Genomic DNA, 22,437 nt, shown 5'->3' with positions numbered 1-22,437 from the left:
CATTTTTTTATCACTCCCCTGTCCTTGTCTCATTGCGACACTCCCCTTCCCTGGTGACGTATTTTCTAATAGCTGCTGTAATTCTTCATATATAAAATATAGCACATTGTTTGTCCGCGATGGACTCGCTAAACTATTAAACTGATTGCAAATTTGATTTGCACATTGTGTGTAAGTTGAAAGATAGGACAGGATTTTGATTAATTCTACCCCTAAGGGGATAAAATAGGGGATGAATCTTTATATGAAACTTCGTTAATTTTGAACCGATCGGGATGAGACTTTGCTTCCATAAAGCAACTATGATGTAACCATCCCCTAAGAAAGGATTTCCACCCCTAAAGGGATAAATTAACGCAGGCGAAGCCGCGAGCAAAAGCTGGTTTAGTTATATAACAATTATTTAAGAATTTGCTTTGCTTGGAGTCGTGTCGGGTCCGTTCGAATTTGCCCCCCGGTGGGGTGGGGCCCAGTTGGTAAACACTGGCCTACATTACGCCACTAAGGAGCAGGACATTGTCGATTATATAAGAACCAAGAGTAACCTGACATTGAGGTTGACGAAGCTGGAGTCGAGTCATAAAGCGAGTTTCAAGGCGTTTGTGGCCCGAGTCCCCTCCAATACGCTACCCACCTTCATGAAGGATTACTGGCCGAAGGGTGTGGTTATCGGCGCTACCGTGGTAGATTGCGTCGTGAGTGCCATTACCACAGAGACTTTGGTACATTGAATATTAGTTATATAATAGTAATATATGTATGTTAGTCTATAAGGTATTTATATGGGCCTAGTAGCCTGAAATAAATGTGCCTTCTTAAGCTTCGGATTGGCTAGCATCAACATAAAAGAGATGAATAATTCTCCTCATCCTCCTGAGTTTGTAAATCAGTTACATTATACAGCGTATTATTTCTATTGGTCACTGATTCATCAGCCTCAATTGTAACATGAGCTTCATTTGCAATTTTATATTGATGAGTTTCGCTGAATATATGATTGAATTCGTTCATATCAGTCACATTAACTTCGCAAATGTCGCAATGAAAACCAGTTTCGATTTTCCTTACTTCGTTGGATGACAAAAGCGTATTATATTTCTTCTTATGTCTTCTTGCCTTCAAATGTCTCATTAAGTTTGACTTAGCAATTGCTATTTTACAAATTTTACACATTAATTCATTAGGATCCTCTGTAGGACTCATAAGGTAACACAAATATTTAGAAATTACCGCCAAATGTGTATCAACCGGTTTCGTTTCACTGATTTTTAATTGTTTCAAATGTTTATTACCCATCGTGTGGCTATCTATATTGTGAGTATGGATATGAATATTGCACGATTGGCAATATGTCATCCCAGATACAGATGTAGAGGAAGTAGTAGTACTGACCGAATCTATTTCATTAAGTTTTAAATTTCCTTTATGACGTTTACCTCTCTCATGACTAGTAAAATTGTTAACATCGACATAAATATTGCATGGTCTGCAATATTTCTTCGTTACTATTTTCAAGATGTTTGAACTTGTAGATGGAATTGCAGCATTCTCATCATTTATATCATTAGGTTGTATATTAGTTATATCTTTGACAGGATCAGATTGGTTAAATGTTAGAATGTTCTTTTGATGGTTTTTACCATTTATATGAGACAGTTCGTTCATATTAGTTATTTTAACTTTGCAAATATCGCAATGAAAACCATTCTCTACCTTTTTTAGCTTATTTTTTACTAAAAACATATCGTATCTAGATGTATGGATATTTCCCATGATGTGTTCTGTTATACAATTCGATTTGCTCGGTATTGAAACATTACAAATTGTACACTTTAGTTCCGAGGCTATATTAGTCTTCTGTAAGTGATAGTGTATATTGGTTTTACTTATAATTATATTCTTTTCTTCTTTAGTGGGTTGTGTTTTTAAATTACTTTTATGCTTCGCTGTTGATTCGTGTACGTCTAATACAGAGTTAGGTATATATTCTTTGCATACTGCACAGTATATACTTAACGTAGGTATGATCTTTTCTTCTTTAGCGGGTTGTGTTTTTAAATTACTTTTATGCTTCGCTGTTGATTCGTGTACGTCTAATACAGAGTTAGGTATATATTCTTTGCATACTGCACAGTATATACTTAACATAGGTATGATCTTTTCTTCTTTAGCGGGTTGTGTTTTTAAATTACTTTTATGCTTCGCTGTTGATTCGTGTACGTCTAATTCAGAGTTAGGTATATATTCTTTGCAATATATATTTAACGTAGGTATGATCTTCTCTTCTTTAGCGGGTTGTATTTCTAAATTACTTTTATGCTTCGCTGTTGATTCGTGTTTGTCAAATACAGAGGTACGTATATATTCTTTACATGCTGCACAATATTTTATATTTATCGTAGGATAATCATTTAACGTTTTCATAGCTTTTTGGTGTGCTTCACTATCCATATGTTCGAGTTCGTTCGTGTTATCTATATCAACTTGACAAAAATGACAATTAAACCCATTCCCTGTCCGTTTTAATTTGTTGTTTAATAAAAGCGCATCGTATTTTGTTTTGTGATTTTTTGCCATGATATGCTCAATTACATTAATTATTTTGTTCGGTACTACAACCTTACATACTCTACATGTAACTTCTTTTGGATTCGTTGATACATTCATTTGGTAATGTAGAGGTTCGTTTGTTGGAGCCGGTGTTAGTTTTGGCACTGAATGTAAGGATACATCATCCCCTGTCTCGTAATGAGAGTCTGTATCGTCCTCAGTAGCCGTGAAAATATCTAAACTATGATCTTCTTTAAGATCTTTGGCGGTGCCAATTGATATATCATTAGCATTAACAGTTTCATCAATCAAAGATTCGTTTAATGCAAGTGTGTGGGTTTCACTACGAAAATGATCATCGATTCTTTTTGTATATATACATTTATTGCATAAAATACAATGTATATGCCACGCCGAAATCTGCAACAATATATCTGGAGTTAATTTCAAGCCTTCATAAGCCAATAAATTAAGCAGTCTAAGGTACATTATTACAAAAATATTAAATTAAAACTGCAGTTACGATATTAGTTTTAATTTCCAGTTACAATTCTTTTAATCATCTTTACATGTCTGTCCGTCCCTATGTATGCTTAAATCTTTAAACTACGCAACGGATTTTGAATCGGGTTTTTTAATAGATAGAGTGATGAGGAAGCCGGGGCGAGTGTCTATTAAATAATGTATTGGAGCGTAATGTTCCAATTTTTCTAAATGCTCTGATTCTTGGTTGATATTAGAATTGTGGGCATCACTGTCATTATCACATGGTTGATATTTATATATAAATCACATATACATACAAATTTACATAATTATCCTTTATTCCTTTTTCTGTGTCTCTGTTTTACTATATTATGTTACACATAAATTATAATAATAATAATAATAATAATAATTATTTCATTAACATAGATGTTTTACAATTTTTTTTACACATACAAATTATACATACAAATGACATCACAATTTACATCCACCAAGTAGGGGCTCGTTCAAGTATTAAGTAAGCAGATTTATTACAATTATTTACCATCCCCCTTGTCAGCAAAGTAAGCAAAGCTCTTACCCCCTCGCCCCGTGCTTGCGTAAATATTTTTCGATTAATGTATTGCGTTTTGTAGCAAAAACAATGTGAGGGTTGCTATTTGTGTAAAAAAGTAAAACTACCGATGACGTAATCATAAATAAGCAAAGCAAAGACCCCCCGCCCCCTAGTGCTTATGAAATACTTGAACGGCCCCTAGGAACTACACTAGCGAGCAAAAGTATGGAATCATCAATCACTTTTTTGGAATTATTTCCGCGCGGTTTTGAATACTTAATAACTAGTTAAGAATAATAAAAATGATACCATTTGAAAGAATAGAATAGAATAGAAAATCATTTATTTAAATAAACTTACATTGAAGCATTTTTGAATAGTCATCACATTTTGTTTTATTCTACCGCTCATTCGTAAAGCTGTCATCACAAGAAGAACGAGCAAGAAACGTGTGTGTTGCTCTTTTAAATAATTTTATTGTTACTTTACATTTTAAGTTGAAGTGTGTGAATACAAACTACCAATTAGTACTAATTCAATTAAATACTCAAATAGAAAAATTATTAAATATACAACTAACTGGTTGAGTAACTAAATAAGAGTAAATTAGTCATAGTGATTACATCAGACAAACAGCCCTCATTCTCCAGTATGACTGATGAGCCAGCCATCGCTGCGCTTGACCATATTATATCAATTAGAAAAAATATTCAATATACAACCAATTAAATAAGAGTAAATCAGTCGTAGAGATTAGGTTAAGTCAGGTTCCTTTTTAAAAGGCCGACAACGTACTTGTAATTCCCATCGTGTTGCGGGTGCTCATAAGCGGCGGTAATCACTTACCATCAGGTGAGCGGCATGCTCGTTTGTCCCCTGTGTTATAAAAAAAAACACCAGTATTTAAGGTGCTATCCCGGATTATGTGAAGAAGTAAGGAAGAAGATGTTTCAATTCTCCCTGGAAACCATCGTGATAAATTCTTTGTGAATTTGTCAAGACCAACTGACCTGACCTCAAGCTCATCTTATCATCCTCCACTGGTGCCCCGCCAGCGTAAACCGTTAGCGCAGACGGGTGCACCATTAACCTTAAAAAAAAAACGCGTTATCGGATTCCATACTTTTGCTCGCGAGTGTATATATATAAATATCACATATACATACAAATGACATCCCAGTTGACCATTCACAATATACCATCCACCAACCAGTAGGAACTAGTACTAACCATCACATCACATCTGAATAGCATCACGCACATCACGTTATCATGTATACCACTCATGCGTCGTCATGCGGGAAGACTGCGACGTCATGCCTCGTATCCTGTAATTTCTCTACTATATCTCGACCTAAACACAGTTTACAAAGTAAGCTGTTTGACGGCTGTAATTGGTGAGACTGACGTACACAAGCCAACGTGTTTTGACAGTCTCTAAAATAAATAATAATAATAATCTCAGGACAATTCACACACCGCCATCTAGACCCAAGTTAAACTAACCAAAGACTGCGTGCGGTACAAAGAGTTGATACAAATACACAAATATATTTTTTTCCCCGTAAATACATACATATTATATATAGAAAACATCCACAAGCAATCATACTCATGAATACAAATGTTATTGCAATTCGAGGAGTCGAACCCGCGACCATCGGAAATAAGGCGGAGCGTAAAACCACTAGACTACCGAGGCCGTCAAAATAAGCATGAACTAATAATTGAACATATTATTTTAATGTAGAAATAGAAGTATGCAGAGTTACTATAACTGTAGACCAACAAAAAAAATGGAACCACAGACAATGTATATTACACTAATATAACATATATTCTCAAATCATATTTTTTACGAAGATTTATAATACTTTATTTTTGAAATATATCTTTTATTTTAAAAGAACTAACCTAACCTAACCCCAAATTCATTTAAATAACCAAGATTTTAAGTAGGGGAACTAGGACAATTCAGTTTAAGAATAAAGAACAGGAAGCAGTAATAGAGTTGCAACTATTAAATAAATAGTAATAATAAAATTAATATGTAGTGAAAGTATTATTTTTTTTATGTAAAATCACTTTTTTATATTTGAATTAAATTATACGTGTTATTAAAAAAGGCAACTTAAAAACTAATCAGGAAGTTCCAGGACACTATAAAAACCAAGGCATGTCCTGGAAAAATAGGACAGTTGGCAACTCTATTGTAATTATCTCTAACTAGTGGTATAAAGTGGCCGTCTATTGCTGCTAAAAGAACAGCAATCAATAAAGAATCTGTACTAATTACGATAAAGCCTACATAAAAAATTACCACTATTTTATTCATTGATAAATTCCCGTCTTTTTTGTTGGTCTCTAGTTGGTCTTTGACTTGTAACTACATTTTTTTTCCAAAATACAAATTTTAAATTTCTATATATCCATACCATATTCTCTGCAGCTTAACTTAAATTTTCCATAAAGCATTAATATGATCCAATTCATTCATATTATTAATATTAACTGTGCAAATATCACAGCGAAATACTGCGTTTATCTTACGCAATTTGTTGATTGTTAGCAACGCATTGTATTTAGATTTATGTTTCTTTGATGTAATATGTTCTGTTACATTCATACTAGGTACTACTACTTCAAAAATTCTCATATATTTGTATTAATATCTTTGGTTAAAGTAACTTGATAATGTGGTGGTGCGACATCATTTATTCGTATTTCATTATATGTATTAACTTGTGCATCATCACAGAAATCAGTATATTTATTTCTGCATCATTGGCTTTTAAATTATACAAGTAACGCCTTCCTTTGACGTGACTAGAAAAAATATGCGCATCAATATTAGTATTGCAAGTTGTACAGTATTTTTGTTCTATTTCGTTAATACTATACTTCTTAGGATTGGACACGTACGTTTTATTTAAAGTTACATTCTATAAATGTCGCTTTCCTTTTTCGTGACTAGCAAAATTGTTAGCTTCGATTTTAATGTTACAAGGTTGGCAATACTTTTGTTCTACAAAACGTTTTTCATCATTTGTTGTATTACTACCTGTAGTAGATGGAGCACTGTACCCATTAAAGTGTTTGAGAATGGCCTTCATATCAATTAATGTAAAATTTTTCAAGTGACGCTTTCCTTTTTCATGACTAGCATAATTGCAAGTATCAATGTAAATATGACACGTATTGCAGTACTTCCGTACTTCTCGATTACTATTAGATGATGTTGTGCTCACTAAATCGGATGCATTCTGTTGTAAATTATCTAAATGCTGCTTATCATTCTCATGCTCAACAAAACTGTGGGCATCAATGTTAACATCGAAAAATTGGCAATACCACTGTTCTACTAAATTTGATTTTGCATCCATAGATGATGTTGTGTTAACTGAATAATTATCAGAAAGTCTTAAATTTTTCATATGCCTCTTTCCTTTTTTATGGCTTTCAAAATTGTGAACATTCATATATATGTTGCATGATTGGCAGTATTTTTCTCGTGTAGACTTGGTACTCTTAGTAATATTACTTTGATGGTTTTTACCATTTATGTGATCTAGTTCATTCTTATTACTTATAATAACATTGCAAATGGTACATTTGAAACCATTTTCTATCTCTTGTACTCCATTGGATGATAAAACCATCTTGTAATTTGATTTGTGAGTTTGTCCCAATTTATGTTCTGTTATATTTTTTTCATGGAATGGCACTAAAACTCTGCAGACTTTACATATAGCCTCTTTAACATTTGATCCCACATCGAATTGGTAATCTGTAGTTCGTAACAATAGGCTTTTAGTAATTGGAAGATCTGCTGTAGTTGTATCCTCATCATATTCTTCATCATCTGAGCAAGTGTCATCAGGACTTATCTTACAATCATCTACAGTTTCATCTTCACTCTCATTAATAACAAAATTATTTAAATCGAGAAAAGTTTGTTTGAGTAAGTTATTGTTGTCTACTTCTAACTTTGTATTTGTTATCATAGGTGGAGTCGTCCTGGCAGTAGCAGCTCTGTTCTGTCTTAAGTTTTCTAAATAATGCTATTCTTTGTTTTGGTTAGTAATTTTGTGAGCATCAGTATCAATCTTAGTATTGTTTAGTTTGTACTCTTTCTGTTCTGTTAGATTTCTGCTCATTGCATTTGTATTGTATGTATTTGTGTCTATATACATAATATTATGTAAATGGCGATTTTCCTTCTCAGCGATATAGCCAGAAACAATATTAATGTCAGATGGTTCGAAATTTTGATGTGTTACATTTGTGTTAGGTGTATTTGTATTCATGGTTATGTTTGTATTATCTTTAGTAAGCATTTCATTTTCCAAATGACGTTTACCTTTCTCGTGAGCAATAAAGTTGTGAACATCAATACTAAGGTTGCATGTTTGACAGTATTTCTTTCGCACATCATTCTTAGCACCACTAGTATTCATACCAACAGAAATATTATTAGACATATTAGAATCTGTTTTTAATTGTTTAAATGAGTTACTGGTCTGTACTACAAATTTTCTATCAATATTTGTTTGTACATCCTTAGACGAACGTGTGTTAACTGATTCAGTTTTAATCTCTAAATGCTTTAAATTTTCTAAATGTTGTTTTCCTTTTTCATGGCTAGCATAATTGTGAGCGTCAATGTTAACATTGCAGGGTTGGCAGAACTTTTGTTTGGTACAATTTAAAGTTTTCTGAATGTTACTCTGATGGCTTTTGCCATTTATATGATCTAGTTCATTTTTATAAGTAACAGTAGTATGGCAAATAGCACAGTTGAAACCTTTTTCAGTTCTTTGTAATCTGTTAGTTGATAAAAGTGAATTGTACTTTAATCTGTGGTTATTGCCTAGTTTATGCTCTAAGGTACATATAAAACAATAAATAAATAGGGTAGATTCTGTCAATCGTGTGTTCATCAAATAAATGTCGTTTTGGAAGTGCTCGCGTTTTAATTGCTTAAGTATCCACATATATTACATTGGCGACGAGGAAATATCGAACTTACGTGTATTTTAATAGTGAGTGAGTGCGTTAAATAAATAAATAAATAAACAATGTCGGTCGGGAAGATATCGGAATTCGATATAGAAACGGACAATTGGCGTTTATATGTGGAACGATTAGAACAATATTTTATCGTCAATAACATTAGTAGGGAAATGCAAGTACCGACGCTAGTGACAGTGATGGGGGCCAGAAGTTATGAGCTCATAGTAAACCTGTGCACCCCAGATAAACCCACAAGTAAATCATTTGATGAGTTGGCAGTGATCATGGAAAAACATTTGCAACCACGCCCAAGTATATTGGCTGAGCGTTACAAATTTCACCAAAGGAAACAAATGAAAGACGAGAAGATATCAGATTACATAGCAGAATTAAAGAAGATGTCCAGAACATGTGACTTTGGACAATGGCTGAATGAGAGTCTCCGCGATCGATTAGTATGTGGATTAGCGAGCGAAACGATAAGGCAACGGCTGTTTGCAGAAGATAAATTAGATTTTAATAAAGCATGCAGTTTAGCATGGAGTATGGAGGCAGCGGAGAAAGATGCGGCCTTGACTGAAGGGCATAGCGGGTCAAAAATGATGTCAGCGGAGTGTCAGAAGATAACGGAGGTGAACGGGGGTGAACGAGGATCGTATAAGACTACAGCTGAAGCAGGCAACTGGCCGGGGCGGCCGGGTCGGCCGGGTCGGCTGGTTCGGCCGGGTCACAGCCAGAGCGGGAGCAGGGGCACGGCGCGCGCGGCTGTCGCGGCCGTGGCAGACAGGCGGGGCTGGCGACGACAGTGTCAAGCATGTGGCGGCGATCACGAAGCGGCTACTTGCAGATTTGTCCGTTATGTTTGTCGGGTATGCAACAAGGCGGGACACTTACGACGAGTTTGTCCGTTACTGAATAATGGACACAACTACATCGAGGAGGCCGTGGAAACTAAGAGCTATGACAGGAACGAGGTACTGACTATTAATCAGTTATCATTAGATCATTTCCCACCAATTTATGTGACATTGAGTATTCAAAACAAAAGTATACAAATGGAATGTGACACAGGTAGTGCCGTGTCATGCATAAGTTACGAAACATACCTAAAATATTTTAGTGAGATAAGGTTAGAAAAATGTAATTTATTATTAAGATATTATACAGGTGAAACAATACGACCGGCGGGTGTCATAAAACCACTCGTTGAATATAAAAATAGAAAAAAATATTTAAATTTATATGTAATTTATAAGGGTAAAACTGTTTTATTGGGCAGACAATGGATAATACATTTAGGCATAACCATACCACCACCCGATAATGGTTACAATATACACAACGTATCTTGCAATAATTTTAATTATAGTCAATTTACTTCCAGATACAGTGAAGTGTTTGCAGACGAATTGGGTCGCTTTACTGGTGGTAGGGTGAGCATACATTTGCGCGAGGGGGCGCGGCCGGTGTTTATGCGAGCGCGGCCGCTCGCATACGCGCTGCGCGAGCCTGTGGAGCGCGCGCTGGAGCAGCTAGTGAGCGATGGCGTGCTCACTCCTGTCGACCGCTCCGACTGGGCTACGCCCATCGTGCCAGTGGTCAAGAAAGATGGTAACATCAGAATATGCGCTGATTACAAATTAACTTTAAATAAAGTGTTGGATGTCGATCGTTACCCTTTGCCTAGAGTGGAGGATTTACTCGCGCGGTTACATGGTGGGGAATATTTTTCAAAAATAGATTTATCTCAAGCCTATGCGCAGTTTGTACTGGATGATACTTGTAATTGCACAGTGATTAATACGCATAAAGGCCTGTTTCGATATAATCGATTAGTGTATGGTCTCGCGTCTAGTCCGGGAATATTTCAAAGGAAGTTAGAACAATTGTTTGGGCATATACCATTTGTAGGGGTATTCCTGGATGATATTATTATTAGTGGTAGGGATAGTCACTCACACTTTGAAAATCTGTGCAAAGTTTTCGAGATATTGAAATCTAGTGGTCTTAAAGTAAAAAAAGAAAAATGCAGTTTTTTTGCTGAATCAGTTACTTATTTAGGATATGTTGTCTCAAAAAAGGGAGTTCATACTTGTCCTGACAAGGTCAAAGCTATAACGAACACCCCGGCACCCACAAACGTAAGCGAATTACGATCACTCTTAGGTATGGTAATGTATTACGGTAAATTTGTTAGGAATATAAGTTTCATTTTAGCTCCGTTATATGAGTTATTACGGTCAGGGGTTCGATTCGTATGGACGGAAAATTGTGATAAGGCTTTTCGGGAGGTAAAGCGGTTATTAATATCGAGTGAAGTATTAGTGCATTATTCGCCTGATTTGCCTTTAATCTTAACGACGGATGCAAGTAGTTTAGGTGTCGGCGCGGTCATTACACACACGACACAGCATGGAGAACGCCCCATAGCTTATGCATCGCGCTCGCTAACAAAAGCCGAGCGGGCATATTCACAAATTGAGCGAGAGGCTCTGGCTATTATCTATGGTGTAAAGAAGTTTCACCAATACTTATATGGTAGGCATTTCACCTTGAGAACCGATCATAAACCATTAACTTCAATATTTGGTAGCAAGGCGGGCATACCAATCATGGCTGCAAGTCGTATGCAACGATGGGTGGTGTTACTGTCCGGGTATACTTACAGTATAGAATATGTACCATCCGCTAAAAATAACGCGGATGCTCTGTCGCGGCTACCACTCTGTTATAGTGAAGTTAGTCCGGTCAACGAAATTACCTATTTGAATTTTGTAGAAAATTTCTTACCCGTAACTCATAACGACGTTAGGAAGGCGACGGCCGCTGACACTATATCGAGTCGACTTCTAATATATACTCAAGCAGGGTGGCCAAACCAATGTACGGATGAAACATTAAAGTCGTACTTTGTAAGACGTAATGAAATTTATTGTGAAAACAACTGTCTAATGTGGGGATATAGAATAATAATTCCTATGTCGTTGCGGCCACAAATACTTCAACAATTACACAGTAGTCACATGGGCATTGTAAAAACTAAATCATGGGCTCGTAGTTATGTATGGTGGCCAAATATTGATGCTGACATTGAGCAGTTGTGTCGTAGTTGTTCAACATGTGCACTCGAGATGCCAATGCCCCAGAGGGCGCCACCACAATCGTGGCCATACATACCCCAGCCGTGGTCACGATTACATATAGATTTTTTAGGACCATTGCATGGACTAACGTATTTTGTTGTGATAGATTCGACATCTAAATGGCTAGAAGTCTTTCAAATGACACGCACAACAGCCGGAGCGGTAGTAAAAACACTAAGAGAATTGTTTGCTAGGTTTGGGTTACCCGTAGAAATTGTGTCTGATCAGGGACCACCATTTACCAGTAGTGAGTTCAAAAACTTCCTTGCAACTAATGGTATATTTCAAAGATATTCACCGGCATATCACCCTGCCTCTAACGGGGCCGCAGAGAATTCTGTTAAATTATGTAAAAACGTCATTAGAAAGGCAATTATTGACAAAACGGATATAGATACAGCGTTACAAACATTTCTTTTAACATATAGAAATACAATACACGGAACTACAGGGGTGACACCGGCTCAAATTTTGCAAAGACGTTCATTACGTTCTAGGTTAGATTTATTAAGATGCGAGAGAGCGGTAACCGATTCTGTTAGGGTGCAACAACGTCATCAAACCGATTATGCAGGAGGTAAATTACGACACTTTGAACCAGGTGATCCTATTTGGTTTAGGGATTATAGAAACCAACAAAAATGGGAAAAGGGTTCTGTAGTAAGTAATTCTGATTCACGTCGTATGTCGGTCAGAGAAAGTAACGGTCGACAACACACAAAACACATAGATCAGATCCGACGTAGATCACGTATGTCTGATGTTCCTTGTTCGTTGGAAGAGGAGAACACTAAAGAGAGCAACAACAGCAATTCTGCCACTAATATAAAGGTAGCAGACAGTACAGAAACAGTGCTAAATGACGAAGGAGGTGGAATAGACAGTAGTGAGCATGGGGTGGCGCAGCAGCCGAAAGAAATTGAAGGTTCACCCTTGAATTCCAGGCATTTACCAAATCCACTACTTCCACCACTAGTACAGCGACCCAAAAGAGTGCGCAAACCAGTTCAAAGATTTAATTTCGATCCAGAATAATACTTGTAGTCCATTCTTACATATTAATTACTTAGGTTAAGTTATCTAATATTTAATATTGTTGTCTTGTATTTTTAAGTAATAGCCATATTATTATATATTTTATTGAAACTGTTAATTAAGGGTGGAGGTGTAAGGTACATATAAAACAATAAATAAATAGGGTAGATTCTGTCAATCGTGTGTTCATCAAATAAATGTCGTTTTGGAAGTGCTCGCGTTTTAATTGCTTAAGTATCCACATATATTACAGTTATGTTTGTTTTATGGAATGGTATTAAAACTTTACAGACTTTACACATAGCTTCATTGAGGTTTGACGGTATCACACCAATTTGGTAGTCTGTACTACGTCTCAATTTTTTTACAGCTGTTTCATCAGACCCTTTGTCTGTGGATATACTGGAATTAGACATACTTTCGTATTCATCGTCATCGTTATGGGATACATCTGTATAAATTAAAGTTTTGTTAATTGTGTCATTCGTTTCGTATATTAAGGAATTATTTAGTGCATGTTTATGTTCTGTGCTAATGAAATGTTCGTTTATTCTTTCAGTATATTTATTACATAATATACAGTGCACATGCCATGGAGAAACCTGAAACAATGGTTTCAAAACTAAATTCGATGACACATCCACACAGTATCCGACCATTCATAGAGTGCAGCATACATTATCTCATACACACTGTCAGACTATTCAGGTATGCATTCGTATTGTTTGTTATTATGTTGTTTCATATTTTAGACATAGTTAAGGTTAGAACCTTTGAACATTCATTAGAACATTTAATTAAATAATGTCCACCTTTTAACTGACAAACGCAGTAAATCATTTTGCAAAACAAATGTTGCTGCATATGTTATATTTCACTGTATTGACGTCAGTCGGAATATACTCTATGGAAAGTAGTTTCCTACATCGGCCAATCGGCTTACCAGGATATATTCTAGATCTTAAAACAAACACTCACCTCAATGGACCTGACACAGTGCTGGTCGCGTAACGGCACCGAAATGTTGTCTATGTGTTTCCCATTCTTACAGTGAGCTTCAAGATCAGCACTTTTTAAAATAACACGACACAATGAACAAAATGTCTCATCTGAATCTTCACATGTGGAAAATCCATGAAAATTTGAGATATTCACCCGTAATTTACTATTGTCCACAGTTATAAGTATAAAATCTTTGTCTGTAACAGATATATGACCTTGTCCATCGAGATTAGCATTGATATTTTCAAAATAATCTATTAAATCAACTAATTCTGGATCAGTTTCATTGTTAACAACAGTTTTCTTAGTAGCGGCAGTATTTGCAGTAGTTTTTGTATTATCTTCAACACTTTTTATGGTTTTAGTCATCGCAATTTCATTAGTGTCAACATTCAATAGATATTTTGAGCAGATTTTATCTAAATTCTCTCTGTCTTTGTACAACATGAGTAAGTCAGACAATATGTTGTCATATTTTAAAGAAACAGCATGGGATTTTGATGCTTCATGGCAATATTTTTGGTTAACATCAACTGAAAGAGCACAAGGCTCACAGAAATATGTGGATGTTTCATTTGTACACGCTGTGACATTAAGGAAAACATAATCTCTAAGTCTTTGCATGGCTAAATCTGCTATCTCTAAACATGTTTTGTGTTTTAAACTGCTATTGTGTTCTTTCAAGTATATGATTGGAACAATAATGTTACAAATTGGACATTTGTATGTGTTTTCTTTTGGTGTGTCACCTGAAATAATCATTTATTATGTTATCAACTACATTTAGTGGAGTATTTATTATCTACAACAATTACAACACTAGCGCCCCGATCCGCCTTTGCACGGATGCTTTACAAATTGAATTTCTCGCCTTGTTTTATACTATACAAATGTATTATACATATTAAACTTTCGTTTTCTATTGCTGATACTGCATTAAAATCCGTTGCGTAATTTAAAAGATATAACCGAACAGATAGCGGCGGTGACTATGTTTTATACTATATTTAGATTTGCAGTCATTCAAATGTGTCAAATATACCTCGAGTATTAAAAACATTAAAAATTGATATTAAACTAAACCGTGTCGCCACGCGATGACCGTCCGATGTCTCAGGCTACAGTAACTGTTTACCGTCAGATGGGCAGTATGCTTGTTTACATCCCCATAGTAGGGGGGGAAGGGGATTGTTAGTAATGTGGATTGATAACCCCATTGCTAGCAATGTACCATGTCAGGTTGACCTCCACGCAGTTTCCCATAAAAACCACTGTGATTAATTCCTGATGAATTTGTCACGATGGGCTAACTGATCTGACCTCATGTTCATCTTATCATCCTCCACTGGTGCCCCGCCAGCGTAAACCGTTAGCGAAAGCGGGTGCACCATTGTATTATCATCCATAAAAAAACCCGCATAGTATAAAAAAAAGGTAGAAGTGAAAGTTCAAGGAACAAGTTTCTTTCTCTTACGACGCGTTATATCTTTTTTCGTGACCGAAAAATATACACCTCGTCTATATAGAAGTTTCACTTTAAAATCTACGGTATCCATAACACTGAACAATTCAAAAAAGCAGTGAGTATAATTAAAACCACATTTAAACACACAAATGATAGATTTGAATGGTAGTTTTTTTTATTATCCCAGAACAATTCACACAGCGCCATCTAGATCCGAGTTAAGCTAACTAAAGCTTGTGTTATGGGTACTAGATAATTGATACAAATACATAGATTTTTTCGTATAAACATAAATATTATATATAAAACACCCAGACCGATACAAACAATCATACTCATGAATACAAATGTTTGTGCCATGTGTGGAATTGAACCTGCGATAAGGAAAACGGTGTGCTAAACCGCTAGACCACCGAGACCGTTTTTTCAGTCATTGAGTTGATAAATAAGTACCGATTTCTGATTTCTTTATTTATATACCTCATATACAATCTGCTACATTGGTCTCTTTCCTTTATGTAACTGGGTATGAAGCTATAATGATTGGCAATCTAGTTGTCAGACCTCCTAATCTTAAGTGGTGACTGTTGCCCTCATACAGATACTGAATAGGGATCTATGTCCAATATCCCTAGTATAATGTCATTTTTGATGGATGATAATGGAATGATTCACCCGCCTGCGATAACGGATTACGCTGGCGGATCACCAGTGGAGAATAAAGGTGAGCATGAGGTCCTGTATCACTGCGACCTACATAGATCTATTGTACTCGCCCGTTTTCAGAGTTCGCTACCTAGACCCGTCAGGGACAAGAATTGAAGGATATTCTTAGGAGCGATGGTTTTTATCTCCTCAGGATAGAGTGTAAACTTTCCATAGGAGATATTTCGTTTATGCATGAGTGGACTCAAACCACATAGGATGTGTAGTGGCGTTTCCTCTTCAGTTTGGCGAAATTTGCAGATTATTTTTGGCACAGGCCTATGCTATTCAATTTGCAGTGTCCAGTGAGTACCTAGTTATAATGCATATGTTGTTTTTACTGAATAGCAATAGTCTATTGTAGTATTTGTTCTGTAGTGTGTACTATACATGAAATTTTAAAAAATAACTTACTAATTTCAGTCACTTCTTGCAGATTATTCTTTTTACAGTCCTCATTACATCTCTTCTCTACGAACACCTCAAACGAGTAGTATTGTTTGTTATTGTCTATGCTCCATATTGGCAGTGGATTGTTATTCCTTTTTACATCTTTTCTTATATACCTCAGATCTAGTTCGTCAAATGGTATAGAGTATGAAACTCCACTCCTTGCTGTTTGAAACATATTGGTGAAGTTTTCATCTGCTGTTATATATTTAATTCATTATGAAACCTGAAACATATTAAGTTTTCTGTATTACAGCTTCTTTTTAAGTGTTATTCAACCAAGTTTTTGGTGGAAACCTTATTTAACGGTTTCCATTTTATTCCATTTAATAGAAACACTCTTAAGATATATCAAATCTACCGTCAGTTCGGAGTGTTATTGAAATGAACCTGAGAAGAAACTCAGCTTTTATGGTATTATTTTATCACATTATATTAGAAAAAAGACAGATTAATTTTAAATTCAATAAGGAGTATAGTCACTCTATTGACTTTCACTTCGTCGAGGACTTTCGCACGGCTGCCAACCCTAGCCACCATAAGGCGGTTTGGTTGAAATCTTAGATGTATTTACGGTAAACTCGGCCATTGAACACAGCCGTCGTGCGCCTACGTACACGTGTGAAATGTATTACATCGGCATTATAATTTATACATATAAATAAATAACCTTGGACATTCACACAGTGCATAAATACTTAGATAATTATTTTTGTAAATACACAATATATTTTATATATATAATATAATAGATATTCTAACACCCAGACCGATACAAGGGATCGACCTGCAACCATTGGAAGGAAAGCACTGTGCTAAACCGCTATATGTGGTAGCAGTTAAGCACATGAGGCCCTCATAAATAAAATAACTTATCAGATAACATTATATGGCAACGTTATCTACAATAACATTGCAAAGATATCTATCAAAGTATTGATATATATATATATATATATATATATATATATATACTTATGTCTGTAGGAGAGATACGTGTCCTGTAATTGTTTTATTATTATTAGTTGCAAAATTTGTTAATTTATTAATTTTTCCAATATTTATTGATTATATTATTACATGATCTCTCTTAAGGACCAATATCTCTTCTGTCCACTGGCTAGTTTTTTATTTATATCTTTATTTGTCTGATCACTATATGAGACCAATTGCCCCAGGTAAACATACTCTTACACACTACTCAATTTGCCAGAAAAAAATTCAAATGTGTCATATAATATTTTCTTTGTAAAAAAGCTTATTATATAATTGAAGAATTTATAAATGATAATGTTTTTGTAGAAAATATCTAACTTAAAATTCATAGTGCAGACAATGTTATCTCATTGAACAAAGATTAAGTGCATAGAGGTTTCGATGTTGATTGTCGCATGCCTGATAATTAAATATAAGTAAATCAATATATATTTAAAAGAGCAACACACAAGTTTCTTGCTTATTCTTCTTGTGATGAATCTGCATTCCGAATAAGCGGTAGAATCAAAAAACTTGACTATTCAAAAGTGCTTATATTAAGTTTATTTGAATAAAGATTATTTCTATTTCAACACATACTCCAAGCAACATCCACCCCCACTCAGGGGAGATATCACAAAGTTGGTTAGGATCTTAGTTAAATATACACAAGAAAAAAGGTAACAACTAGCGGTGTGGTTTTAATAAAATATATTTAATTTATTAAAACCAAACGGTTTGGTTTTAATAAATTATATTTAATTTATGAAAACCAAACGGTTTGGTTTTAATAAATTATATTTAATTTATTAAAACCAAACCGCCTTTGAGTATCTCTGCACTCCCTAAGGTTAGCTCGTAGAGAAAGCTATTAGCATTAAGCCTGCCTACACAAAATCCATAAAGTTTTAAATAAATAAATAAATACAGTCACAAGTTACACAGTAACAAATTATTTACATACAGAGAATAGAATACAGAATAGAAAATGGTTTATTCAAATAAACTTACATTGAAGCACTATTGAATAGTAATCACATTTTTTTTAATCTACCACTCATTCAGAAAGCTGTCTCATCACAAGAAGAACAAGCAAGAAACTTGTGTATTGCTCTTTTAAATAATTTTATTGTTACTTTACATTTTTAAGTTGAAGTGTGTGAATACAAACTACCAATTAGCACTAATTCAATTAAATACTTACATAGAAAAAAATATTAAATATATAACCAACTGGTAGGCATAGGATTATATAGCATAAAGGATTTGACTAAGTTCTTAAAAATAGCTGGAGACTGAGCATTACTGTACCATTAGGCTCTTAGTCCTCGATGAAGAATAATACAAAAAACTTAACCAGTTTATTTATTTTATTTTTATTTATAACTAGCTGTACCAACAACTTTGTTCGCATGGAATGTAACTTTATTTTTCTAAAATAAAATAGCCTAAGTTACTCCTTATTACAGCTCAGTTACTTGCCAAAAAAGTCCCACCAAAATCACTCCAGCCATTTCAGAAATTAGTCAGTATAGACAGACAAAAATTGTAAAAAATGTTATTTTGGTGTATGTAACATATTTATATTCATATGCATGTAGTAAAAAGTGGTTATTTCAATATTACAAACAGTCACTCCAATTTTATTTATATGTATAGATTTTTTATTGCATCAATATTACTGGAAGATACATAAAAAATATATAACAATATATTATAGAAAGAAGGTACAAAAGGCGGTAACACTAACACAATCTCTTCCAGACACCTTACGAATGAGAGTATTAATAAAAATATAACTGGAAATAAGACAACAAAATTAAAATAAAAAACTTATTTAATTTACTTTCCCCAACAACCTAACGCTTAGTCAGGTTGTTGGGGAAGAAAAGTAAATTAAATAAGTTTTTTATTTTAATTTTGTTGTCTTATTTCCAGTCATATTTTGGACAAGTACCCACCTACATAAAAACACAATATTAAAAGGACTACATACTCAAGTAAGACGGCATTAACATTCTTTTCTAACATGTAGCACTTATGTTGTACAAACTCGTATATAAACAGCATATACTTATATAAAAACCGTCAACTCATCAAAAAAATTTATATCATGGTGAATTATTAGCAACATGGGCGGTCTTTCACTCGAGAATCACTGGTCGCTACAAGTAGGATTTATTATAGTAGTTATCAAATAAGATAACTTTTGGATATCGGAATCTGCTTAACTTCTATAATCTCAATCGGTCCCCGCGCCGGCGCCGGTCTATCAATGTATTTACAATTTACGTAACAACTTACCTTGTATTTTTATTCCAAGAACTATTTGCTGCCTACGAATCACATATTTCAATAGGTACCAGAGTATTATTAAACAAAAATTAACCTCAAATACGAATGATATAAAAACCAGTCGATGCAAAAAACGATAAGAAAAAAAAAATGAAATGAAAATAAATGGCACAGAATAACTCGAAATGAATCGGTGAATGTAATGGATTACCACAGAGTAGTTGAATTATTTTATTCGATTATTGCTATATCGATTAATTTCGATGGATCGGTAAATATTTTTTTATATATATTTAGCGTCTATATTATTACCGCTATTATTAATGTTTGTATTGTGTTCTTGTAGCAGCAGCGGGAAAGAAGGAGGTGAAATGATGAGTCCAGATTGTTGTTATGTACATATTTATAATTACGAAATATTTATATAGATGACAATGAATATATAGGTATCTACAAGAAAGTGATTCGGTCTCGAAATGACAGGCTTGTTATTCTATTCGTTTGTCGTAACTAGGCAACGGTGTTGCCGCGCGATAATAGTTAATTCGCCACATATATATATATATATATATATATATATATATATATATATATTTTAGACGATATTTTTATTATGCATATTATTTTACAATTATTAGAATATTTTTTAAAATACTTAAGAAATATTTTGATGTTGCAATAATTGTAAAAAAATATATTTAAAAAAAAATTATGAGTAAATAAAGTCCCTCAACAATTGGGTTTAAAAAAGGTTTATGTAATTTTTTCTATATATGATTCTGTTTTGAAGTTTCTTATCATATTTAATTTTATTATTTTAATATATATTATATATTTATGTTGACAAGATAAAATAATAATGTACATATCCAGATTCCAAGATATAATTTTTAATATAACATTTCTTGATACACATCTTATTTATTTTTCATATAGAAAAATAATGTAGGCTGCCAGTAACTATCAATCTGCAACAGTTACTAGATAACACTTTTTTTTAATTTGGGAAAATACATCAAGCAGATTGCCATAGAGAATTGGACGAATGGGTACTGCCGGACTTCTATAGGATAAAAACCTTCCTGCTCCTAATTTGATATCATTTTATTTTTAACTCTCTGCGGTAGACCATAAACAGGTAATATTAATGTTTATATTTAACATCGATATATCGCAAAACACGTTTTATATCGAATACAAAAATCGATATATTAAACGGATTCCCCTACCATAGACTATTTGACGTACATATAATCAGTGTTTCTATATTTAAAAAATTGCTGGTGATTTACTTTTATTTAATTTAATTTTATTATAGTAGGCAACCGGATTAAAAAAATACTACGGATCACACATAACGTTACCAACCACATAATATAATATCGAACTATCTGTATCTTTATATTAATACGTCAAGTTACAAACAAAAACTTTGTACCTCTTTTTACGCAAATTGTGCTATCGGAGGAGTATGAAATTTCGTAAACTTATAGTTTATTTATAAAGGAGTGCAATAACTACTATTTTTTTTATTATTGATACAAATAAAATACATTAAATCAATAAAAAAATTACTCTACCATGTAATTGGTAAGTAATTACCGCCCATGAGCACCCGCAACAACAGGGGAATTGCAAGTGAGTTACCGGCCTTTTAACAAGGAACAGGTTCTTTTCGTGAAAGTTTCAATCCCATCAAAAACATAAATGTGAATTGATAGCCGAGTTTAATATTATGATATATGCCTTGATTGTTGACTTCTACGACAAAAGAGGTGAGATCTAAATGGATGCCAAATTCAATGGTCTGTCCTGAAATGTATTTATAACAATATAAAATATCATTTCTTCTTATAACTTAGATAATATACTGTAGCCTAAGGTCTAACTTGGCCAGTTCTCATCTACCAATTATTACTTTCGATTGCTAGTTACTACTAATAATAAAATAGGAACCGACAAGTAATATGTTTAGAACTTGCGAAGGCTACAGTATATTTCGTATATGTTCTATATGGCTACAGTATTTTCGTATGTTTTGAATGAATAAATAAATAAATTGTATTGTAGTTTGTCAGGTCAACTGTACTATATCAGATCAACCTCCACGTGTTACACCCTGGAAACAATTGTGGTTGATAATTGGTCACTTGCCAGGATGGGCTAACTGATGAAATTTCAGTGTACATGAAAAAATCATAACCCTGGACAATTAACACAACGCCATCTAGTTCCAAGTTTTCTAATCATAGCTTGTGTTATGGGTACTAAATGACTGATAGAAATTTTTAAACATACGTTTTTGGAAATGCATGTATAATATACATAGAAAACACCCAGATCATACGCAATCATACTCTTGAATACAAATGTTTGTGCCGTGCGAGGAATCGAACCCGCGACCATCGGACGTAAAGCGGTGTGCTAGACCGCTAGACCACCGAGGTCGTCAATATTGAAACTAGCAACACAGTCTTTGGACTTTCCGTTAACGTGAATTCTATTGTTTAGATTTCTTTATCATTAGAAATTATGTATTTAGTAATCTATTGCTAAGTGATTAACGTTTATTGTAATAATTTTCTATACACATATTATAAAAAAGAACGTGACGTAGCGTCTGTCTGTATATTGGCGATAAACTTGAAAACTACTAATGGATTTTCATGCGGTTTTCATCTATCAACAGAGTAGAAGACGAAGGTTTAGTTGTGTGTTATATTATATTAATAATAATAAACCTAACACAGCACCATCTA

General features: G+C 34.1%; 1 protein-coding gene across 1 annotated transcript; it reads right to left on the bottom strand.

The window, feature by feature from the left end:
- Positions 1-336: 336 nt before the first annotated feature.
- LOC131849046 (uncharacterized) lies at positions 337-19,807 on the bottom strand. The gene is made up of 8 exons (XM_059199033.1): positions 19,688-19,807; positions 16,373-16,634; positions 13,765-14,537; positions 13,038-13,388; positions 7,956-8,475; positions 6,614-7,646; positions 4,826-4,889; positions 337-2,970 (listed from the first exon to the last, which is right to left on the bottom strand). Exons 2-8 carry the CDS (start codon positions 16,584-16,586, stop codon positions 838-840), a joined length of 5,088 nt encoding a protein of 1,695 aa, XP_059055016.1. The 5' UTR covers positions 16,587-16,634; positions 19,688-19,807; the 3' UTR covers positions 337-837.
- Between the last annotated feature and the right edge of the window lie 2,630 nt (positions 19,808-22,437).

Source organism: Achroia grisella, unplaced genomic scaffold (genome assembly GCF_030625045.1).
Source record: "Achroia grisella isolate CSIRO2021 unplaced genomic scaffold, CSIRO_AGI_Agris_v1 utg628, whole genome shotgun sequence".
In the NCBI taxonomy this organism is placed as follows: domain Eukaryota; kingdom Metazoa; phylum Arthropoda; class Insecta; order Lepidoptera; family Pyralidae; genus Achroia; species Achroia grisella.
The sequence above is the reverse complement of the archived record's forward strand: the minus strand, read 5'-3'. Positions and strand labels throughout refer to the sequence as shown.

Excerpts from the sequence above, each read along its gene's own strand:
- LOC131849046 (XM_059199033.1), bottom strand. The coding sequence starts at position 16,586 with ATGTTTCAAACAGCAAGGAGTGGAGTTTCATACTCTATACCATTTGAC. Across the intron at positions 8,476-13,037 it reads TCCATAAAACAAACATAACT|CATAAACTAGGCAATAACCA; the intron begins GTAATATATGTG and ends TGTACCTTAGAG. Across the intron at positions 4,890-6,613 it reads AAACGTTTTGTAGAACAAAA|ACGACGCATGAGTGGTATAC; the intron begins GTATTGCCAACC and ends TCTTCCCGCATG.